At 45.2% G+C, this 9,870-nt stretch overlaps 1 protein-coding gene across 1 annotated transcript; it reads right to left on the bottom strand.

Annotated features, from left to right (window-relative positions):
• Positions 1 to 2,784: 2,784 nt before the first annotated feature.
• NRSN1 (neurensin 1) lies at positions 2,785 to 9,616 on the bottom strand. Its single transcript, XM_040967638.1, has 2 exons — positions 9,428 to 9,616; positions 2,785 to 4,324 (listed from the first exon to the last, which is right to left on the bottom strand). The coding sequence occupies exons 1-2, from the start codon at positions 9,614 to 9,616 to the stop codon at positions 3,926 to 3,928; spliced, it is 588 nt and encodes a 195-aa protein (XP_040823572.1). The 3' UTR covers positions 2,785 to 3,925.
• Between the last annotated feature and the right edge of the window lie 254 nt (positions 9,617 to 9,870).

Here is a 9,870-nt window from a genome sequence, read left to right as displayed (position 1 = left end):
CCGGGTTACAGTACTTGTCAGCATAAGTGTGACTTAGGTCTGGGGGCAGGCCAGGCTGGGCCAGTTCATAATGTCCACTGGCAGATCTGAGAACGAGGATGGGGTGCAGGACAGTCTGGGTCTGGCTGCAGCACCAGCCAGTTCACATTAGGACTGGGACTTAGGGCTGACTATGCTGGGTTGTGCTGCAGCACCCACCAGTGCAAGCTGAAATGGGGGCAGACTGGGTCAGGCCAGTGCTGAGGTGAGATGGGCCATGCCAGACTGAGCTGCAGCATCCACCAGCACATGTGAGATGGGGCAAGGTGTGCAAGCCCAAGGGGAGCAGTGGAGTTTCCCCTGCTGGGTCATTGCTCCTGCTGGTGAGCATGAGATCTGGGAATGGGAGTAGACCAGGCTGGGCAAGGCTACAATACACGTTGGTCTATATGTGAACTGGTTTGGGGGAGAGCCAATCTGGGCTATCCAGTCGTGTGTATTGGTACAGGCATGAGCTGGAGTAAAGGAAGGCCGGTTGGGCTTTGCCACAGCATCAGCTGGCAAGTTCTAGGCCTGGGGGCAAGTTCTGTCTAGCTACACTGCAGAACCACCTGGAAAGTGTTTCTGTCCCTGGAGATCCAGGGCAGGGAGTGGTTTCAATGGGTAGGCTGTGGGCACCCTTGATGGGCTGCAACTGGCGAGTATGAGAACTGGAACTGGGGGGTGGGCCTGGCTGGACAAGGCAGTGGCACCCATCTGCACAAGTGCGGGCTGGAGTGTGGAGATGGTTGGGTTGAGTTAGGCTTCTATGCCCAATGATGTGTACGAGAGCTAAATGGGATGTGGGACAGACCAGACCAGTCCACTGCACATGCTGGTAGGGGCAGGAACCAGAGCTGGAGCAGGTCCAGTGGGAATTACTGCGGGTCGCTCTGACTGGGCTGCAGCTCCGCTTGGTGTATGTGAGGGCCAAGTGTGTGGTGGTCAGAGCTGGGCTGAGCCATAGCACACATTGGTTTACGGAGGAAGGAGGGCAGAACAAATTGATCAACTACCCCAGTGAAACTTCTGGGCGAATGGAGACTCTGAGGAAGGATTTCCTCATTCTTGGAGTGGCAATATCAACAGCATCTCAGAACTATCGAAACCTCTTGAACAGAATGCTCAGAACCTGCTCCACAATGAGGACCCTGGGATGGCATTGACTACTGGGGAGGCTGAGTGGGATCTGTCCTATTGTATCGTCCCCCAGATACAGGTAGAAGGAAAAAAAATGTGCAAACAATAGTCTCATCTACTTTTCCTTGATCATTCCCACCCTGATCACTATGTAAACATCATCAAAAATAATATTTAAAAAATTTAGAAAAAGAAAGGAGTTTGAAAATTCCATGTATATAGGGATTCTGGGGCTTGTGCTAGGTTGACACCGGAAGCAGCGGAACCAGACCCAGGGAGCTGTTCCTGAATGAGCAGACAAGGTATACTGGAAACATGCACATGTGTGCTCCTGAGACAGATGATCAAGGAGGGAGCAGGCTTCAAAGTGCTTGAATGAAACACTGCAGCACCTGGAGCAAGGGGCAGAGTGTGTGTGTGCATGTGTGATCTCCAAATCTAAGGGGTAATTTGGTAATTTGGATTTTGGATGTGTGAAGAAAGTTTAGATAAATAGATTCTGGAAAGACATGAGCATGAGGTTTCTATCCATGTACAGACTCCTGAGTTACAGCAGTTTGTCTCATGCATAGAAGTGCCCATGCACATGGAGGTGACCCATCCGTGGGTCAGCGTTGACACGGTCAACATGAGAACCTCTATCTGGCTGGGCCTCCTGCTGCCTGGGCTTTCTAGCACTCCTAGAGCCTGAACCTGTATTTAGGTTTCCCCAGGTGTTACCTCAGCACCATCTTCCCTCCATTGCACCCTCCCCTGCTATGAGCCTGTGTCAGCAATCAGGCTGGGGCCATGCCAGTCTGCCTAGGTCTACCTTATCCAGGTCAGAAACTGGAGTTATTTATTTATTTATTTCCATAATATGGTTCCATAGGCACAGGGATCTCTCCCACCCCCTCACTGTTTTCTCCAATATTGTTACGTAGGATAGTCCTTCAACAACAATCACAGGTCCAACATTCTGCTATTTAGTGTATCACGGCAGTGTAGTTACAGACAGTGGTGATAGTCTAGTATCCTATTATCAAGGTATAATCAGCAGCCAGAAATTAGATTTAGGAGCTCAATAGTCCGCTGTTTCCCACCGTCTCACCACCACGGCCAGCCTTCTTTCCAAAGAGCAGGCTGTATATCCTAACACCATAATCCCCATTCCTGAGGGACAGGAGGGTCCTTAAGACATCTTTCCCTAACAGAGCCCAAGCCCCCCCACCCCCAACCATCCTTTTAAATCTGGAGTTGTTTCTCAACCTTGCAGATTCAATAGTTCAGAAGACAGAGCCAGAATAGAAAGCTTCAGATGGTGTTGCCTTGCACAGACACCTGGGGACTGGTATTTGGCATCAAAGAATAAAATTGAAATGGCAGCTCAACAGGAATACAGACAATATGAGGCATCTGGAACCATCTCGCCAAAACCCAGCAGGCCACCCTGGCTGGGGAAGCGGATCTACCCTCTGCTTTTAGGCTGGACAAAATAAACACTGCGCATGAAAAGCACTAATGGCCTCATTTTTCTTCTGTTTAGCCAGGAAAACATTAGCGTTTATTCAGCTTCTGAATGAAAAAATCACATGTTGGCATGAAAATAGCCATGTTGAAGGAATGACAATGCAATTCAGGTTTGGCTCATTCACATATTTTATTTATCCAGTGAAAGATGAGGAGAGAAAAAAAATCAGAATTCTAAGGTGGCACAAATTCTGAGAGTACACCAACATCACAGCTTCCATTTTTCTGGATCTAATTTAAATCCACAGATTACATAAAAGTACAAGGAAAGAGAACAACATTTTATTTTTTTTTCTGGTGAATAAGACATCAGATTTGAGGAAGAAAGCTTTGTTGTTTTTTTTTTTTTAAAGATTAAAACAACCCAGGGATTTCTTCTATGATGGCTTGCTTTTGTCTTTATAAAAATAGGACAGCACTGTATCCATGGTGGTGGCTGGGTTTTATGACGGGATTAGTTGACCGATTCACTGATGTCGCAGGGGGCTGACTGGATGAATCTCACCATGGTGAGAACCACTAGGACATGATGAGGGCAGACTCAGTGGGGAGGGTCCTCTGGACCCCAGGACACAGATGTGCATGGTCACGTGATATCCCCAAGGAGACACACCGGCTTCTAATTCAGTTCTTTTGGATTCTCTGCATATATTTGTACTCCAAAAATACATTTTTAAAAAAACCAACCTTCTAAAATTGGCAATTTTAGCTTTTTGAACGAAAGAAGAGAGAAGCTGGAGAAGACAACAGATTTATGGAGAACAACGATAATTTTTATCTGATTTCAGGAACTTTAAGATACAATGAAAAGGTTAAGGTTTGGGTCGAACATCAGAAAGTTCCTGGCTTCTGTGAATACACATGACGATATCTTACACAGTGAGACAGGAATGGAAGACAACACCACACAGGAAAGATTAGAAAAACCAATATCAGAAAATAAAACGGACCATGGTAGGCTGGTCTAAACCATTTAGCACTTCCAAACACAAATAACACAACGCCACAATATCTGAAAGAGGAGTTCCGCAAGGTTCCTGGGGGGCACACAGACCACCAATGGTAAACAGCTAGATGCTTGTACACAGGTGGGTGTGTGGCCTTCACTGTCATGCTGTGAGCATGTGTGCATCCTGCTGCCAGCTCCAACACAGCCCTGGGGAGGTTCAACAACAAATCCTTGTCACCTCCAAAACTGGCCTACTCCTTTTCACACTGTGCCTAACTCTGAGAGGGGAGCGCTGGAGTGGGAAAAGCTTCAGGTTGCTAAGAGGGGCTGCACATTTTGAACCTTGGACAAAGTGACTGGAATCTTTGTCTCCCCTGGGCCTGGAGCTTTTGTAATGGGCTGGGTGTGGGCTTTGATGTCTGCAATTCGCTCTTTAAACTTTTGCTGAAGGAATTTTTCTTCTTTGGAGTATCCTTTTGCAAACACTGACATCAGCAGGCACCCTGCCATGGATGTGCCCCCAAGGCAGAAGAGAATGGCTCCTGCCAGTTTGCACATGTCAAGGGCACTGTTAAACCGGACCGCATGTGAGTCGACCACCACAAAATCGGCTTCGCCGAAAGCTTCGATTTTGGGGGGCACGAGAAAGCCCACTGCCAGAACAGTCAATCCAAGAACCACGAAGACTGTGCCCGAGATGAGTCCCACCTGCAGAAAGACAACAAGGAAAGCAAGAGGTGTGAGCAGGTGCTCCATCTTCCCCTCCGAGCCCTCAAGGGCAGGGCTTGTTTCTTGAGAGAACCACATATTCTGGTTACCCTGATTTGCATGGAGAACCTACTTAATTCTCTCATTAAAACAGAAAAGGGAAGGAAGAAAACTGTGACTTCAACCAGAGACCCAGTGCCAAGCTGTGATCATTTTCCGTTTGTCAAGTGCTTTGCAGGGGAGCAGGTTATCTCCTTGGGTCTCAGGGAAGAGAACAGCAGGAACCAGCCTGGCTCTGCGCCCTGACCCAGATGGCAGGAACTGGTTGGGAGTCACAGTGAGGCCATATTGTCCCCTTTTTGGACACTCTGTTACAGAACATCAACATTAGACAAAATAATCCTGCCACCACGATGGAATGATACAAAATAATTTGATTTGAGCAGAGACTAAAGCAAGATCATTCTGCAAGTCTCAAAATGCCGGATAAGCCACCTCTTCAGGCTGATATGAGTGATGGCCACTTCTCTGCCCGTTATTGCTTCAGACTAGCCCTGTTTTGTCTGTCTTACAGATGAGGTTTATTAAACACCTAGTCTATTATCCTTGGCAATCCAGGGTAAAGTCACACTTCCTTAGAGATGTCTCAAAGCACCCAACCAAAGCCCAGGTGCTTAACGTATCCCTTCACACATTCTTCTTGGAACCTCGTGGTGTTCTTCAATATGTAAGTATGTTCCTGGTGACTTTGGCTGAGGGACATTGATAGGACTTATAACTCCCATCCTTTTGACAAATGAGTAGGGAAGAGACCATAATTGCTAGCACACAGGTAACCTCACAGCAGGCAAGTTGCCAGCCCAGAAGTGACTCTAGACCTGTGCCCTTCCACCTCCAGCCAGCAGCTATTTGAACTATGCTCTGTAGATGATTTGATGTGTGGGAGCCGCAGATGGAAGTTAAATTGTTTTAGTCCAAATTCTAATAAAATGCAATTCAGTAGAAATGGAAAGTGGTTAGAGCTCACAGGTTTGGAAGGGACAGACATATCCAGGTTTGGATGTGAGCACTGCCACCTAGGACTTGAGTCAGAGAAGGAAGGTTACAGGTTATGTAGATGCCCTTATTGACAATCTCACCACTGAAAAATGATAGCAGTGCTCAGAGAGTTGATGTGAAGATCGAATGAAATTGTGCATGAAAGCACTTAGCCTTGTATCTGGCTGTGTAATAAACTATAATAAGTAACTGTTGTTACTACTGCTACTTGGAGATACACTTCTGATAAAACAGTTGTGCTGCTTGAGCAACAGAACTATGACGGGGGTCAGGATCTGCAGCAGCTAATTAGAGTTATTTACTTTCTTTTTTCACTTCCTCCTGTTTCCAACTGCTTTTAGCTGGAATAACAAGATTGGAAAAATATCCAAATGCATAGCAACATTTACTCTGCAATAGAAAAGGTGGATTTAATTAATTTAGGAAGGAAGTTTAAAGTTCTCACTAATCAGGAGGATTAGATGATGGAGGAAAAAACATATTCCATACATCCTTCACCCTAGCAAAATACAAGGAAAGCAGAATGGTGTTAGTGAGGATCTCGCGAGACCCGAGTACAGTACAGGAGTTGTATTATTGAACTCTCAGAAGCATCTAATGCTTATGCTGTATTTCCATTTCTTATATGAAAAACTGAGGTTTATAGAATGGAAATTTAGATCAAAGAAGATTCCACAGTTACTAGGTGATATAACTGGATTCTAACCCAGGTCTGTGTGTCCCTTCCCACCCCTACTTTCCTTCTTCCCATAATGCATCATCAACTGCTACTTTGCATATTTCCCTCTGTTATTTTTACTTGAGGTTTCAAAGAGTTTTGACACATATACAAACAAATACCCTTTTTGTAATTTTATAAATAGAATCAATAAGACACTTTCTGAAGAATGTAAAATCTATTAAACAAAATATGTAAGAACTACAGGAAAATGACAACATTTTGAATCTCTTTTCACATTTTTCTCTAAGAGGGGTGGAGTAAATTCACCCTCAAAGATGAACCATTATTTATAATTTAAATGATGACTCACATCCGAACGTTCTGAATGCACCGAGTAAATTAACGTAAATATCCATGGTAACATGCTTCCTATGTCATTAAATTACCTCCTTCCTCAAGAACTGTTAGTAACTCTCAAAAACATGACAGCAAAAAATGCATCCATCTTGGTTCTGAGATTCTGAAGAGCAGGCAAGGCCGATGTGTTCTGTCTTGCTTTTCTGCTGCTCTTACTCCAGCCTGATGCCAAAGAGATCTCCTTGGCTGACTGACTCTAAGCACCAAGCTGCTAAACACAGGGCCAGCTGACTGATTCCCAGAGCAGCCTGCTCTTCAACTGAGCAGTGCATTAGCTGGAAATCCACTCTTGGAAGAGTACGCAGAAACTAAAAGGCAAACCATGCTTGCAGATGGAAGAACTCCTACTAGCTTTAAGAACAAGGATATGGCTGGCCTTTTAATTTCATTTGAGTATCACAGACAGGCCTGTCATTCAAGAAGAGGGGGCTACACCATGATTCTGAAGGACTGCAACAGGCATGGCAAACCAGCTGGGCTCTGTTCGGTGACTGTGGGTGATTCTGAGCTGCAGGGAGGACTATGAAAATCCCAGGTTCCACTCTTGCAAAGGAAAATGGATAAAAACAGTTCTTGGATTCCAGAAGTCCTGCTGTAAGAGCTATAAGCTATGAAGGCTGCTCTGTTGACTAAACATCCCAGTCCTTGTGTCCCAGCAATGCAATTTATTCTACTAGCAGTCGCCAGCAGCTGTTTTGGCAGAGCGGAGGCAGCAAGAGCTGTTGGAAGATAGCAACAACAAGCTTAGCAGGGAAGAGTTGAGGATTTGCTCCGTGAAGTTAGAGGTGAGATAAGCTGTGGGGACTGCAGGTGCTTCAGGGGAAGTGCTCAGTCAGGAGTGCACGCTGGATTTGCCTTCATCTGTCTAAGGGCTGCTGTACTCTTCTTTGCCCTGAGCTGTGACTCGTGCCATCTGTGCTTGCCGCAGGGGGACACAAAGGAACCAATGGCAGGTCTAGCCCTTCCTGTTGTCCTGCCACACAGCCTACTCCTAGCTCCTCCACACTTCAGACCCCTTTCTTCTCAGCTCACAGCCACGTTCAACTGCTTTCACCTTCAAAAGCCACCCCATATCCCTGCGTCCATGTCTACCTGCTGCTCTGATCATTCCTGTCCTGGACAGCCATGCTTAGTTCACCACAATTTCCTTAAAACATGAATGGCCTTCTAAATGCCAAAGCCAATGTGATTTTTTTTTCTTCCTTATCTCACTTGACTGTGGATGTGAGACCCTTAGCTTTCTTGAAGCTCTCGCCTAGGGTTGCCTGTGATACAACTCTCCTGTTACGGCTCTACCTCGGAGGAACTCACTCAACCTGCTTTGTCAGACCTTCATCACAAGGGACAAGTATTTCTAGCACGCCACCTTTGATCCCCATCTGCTCTTCCTGGATGCTTAAATCAGAGGTCGCAGTTTCCAACTCCCAACTGCTGCCAGAGTTTTCAAATCCCGATTTCCAGCCTGGATATCTCTTGTGATCTGTCAACCATGTGTCTGACAACCAATAGAGAATCTATGAAAGAAAAAGTCTTCAAATATTCAAAATGGCACCTCGAAGTTCCTTCCCAGCTTCTTTTGGTTCCTCTAGTGTTCTTCCTCACATAGTCCCTCCAAAGATTCAGAGTCAATAGATACTTCAGTCTCTTGACAACTAGCAAAAACCCTCCTCTCTTTTCTCCTCTCCAGCATCACAGCAACTCTAAGGGTACACACCAGGACTCAACCCACCCAGATTATCACAACAGCATCATGATGCTCTTTCCCACTAGCCAATCTTTTTTGGTCCATGTATTGGAAGTATCAAAGGCTCATTAAGGTCAACTAACTCACCCAAAATTTTAGGGCTATATTATGTAAGACCTGGGATTTGAATTCACATAGCCTGAGGTCAGAGCATAAGGTGTTAAGGTGTCAGCTGGATTGGGTCACTCTTGTTCAACATCTTCAGATGGCTTCTTCTGACTCTCAGGATGAGAACCTAGGTCATCAGTATTGCTTACAAAGCTCTATATATCATCTACAACCCATTATTTTTCTGAGTTCATTGCCTGCACGTTCCACATTTCACTCCAACTCCACTGGATCTCCTGCTCCTTTTCAAACAACAGGATTATCCCCATTTTAGAGCTTTTGGATATGGTAGCACATAATTTCATGGTATGCTCCCTCTGTGAATGTGAGTTTTTGATCCAGTGTTATCTCCTTGCAAAGGCTTTCTTTCATCTGCAAACCCAAGTCACCATTACTCCCAGTCATCTTCCCTGATTCATTGCACTTCACAGCACTTGTTGCCAACTGACTTCACATTATGGACTTTAAGCTCTTTATGATCCATTTGCCATGCAAGACTGTAAGTACCATGAGGGCAGGAAGATTTTTCTTTTCTTGCTTGCCACTCTGGTCTCCATAGCTTTGACCCTCTTGGCATAGCATAGGTGTTCATTAACTATCTGTTGGATGACTAGGTACATTGTCTAATGAGGCTCCTGCATTGGCAGAAGCTGAGTCTTGGAGGGCCTCATGATGTTGTATATCGTAGAGATAGAACTGGTACTCTGAACGCTGCGCTGAATATCAGCATCAGCTCTCTCTAAATACCTACTTATTTCTCTTTAATTGCTGTTGGAATTTATCAAATTGCACTTTCCAAGCCTGTCAGGGAGGCTGAAATGGGATAATGTTTTGCCTGTGCATAACTTCACAGATAGTGAATGTAGCAGCACATTAATAACAGGAACAATAATAACAATTACTATGGCAATTGTGCCAACTTATGTTTAAAGTGCTCTTGAACAATTACGCTGTATTTAGAGGCTTTTTTGGCCCAAGGTTTTGATTGTCCTTTTCTGAGGGTGGGAAAATGCATTTAGAGAGAGTGATGCTTTCAGTTCTCTGTAGTTGAATGTTTAGCATAGTTGCTTATATTTTTCCCATGTCCTGAGTTAAGCCCATGTTTGTTCCTTACCTTCCAGAACACTGAGCTCCATCGGTTAGGTGACCTCTGGATCTGGAAATCATCCTCATACTCCCAGATGGAAGCAGTACAGTCCTCATAAAACTGGTGCAGGTAGGACCGGACTCCGTAGCGCTGGTACCCGCCCTCGGGAGCAGCCTGTGTCTGCTTAGACCCGCAGACATTGCTGCAAGAAGTCATTCTTCCCAGCTACAATGACAAAGTCCACTTGCATCAGCCCTAGCATATCGGTCGCAAGCTCAAAAGACAAACTGAAAGGTGAGAAGCAGGCTGAATACACAGACCATTTGAACAACGATCTTATGAGAAAAGACACTTCTACAGATGTGTCTTCCTAATAAGCTAGCCTTCTTGTCTGTTGAATGTAAAATTATCCCATAAATACATAACGACTAGCACTGGCTTTCCATAAATGAAATGAGACACTACAGCAC

This window comes from Ochotona curzoniae, unplaced genomic scaffold (genome assembly GCF_017591425.1).
Source record: "Ochotona curzoniae isolate NIBS_2020 unplaced genomic scaffold, NIBS_Ocur_1.0 scaffold_461, whole genome shotgun sequence".
Taxonomy (NCBI): Eukaryota; Metazoa; Chordata; class Mammalia; order Lagomorpha; family Ochotonidae; genus Ochotona; species Ochotona curzoniae.
Note: the sequence above shows the minus strand (reverse complement) of the source record. Positions and strands in the feature narration are given on the sequence as shown.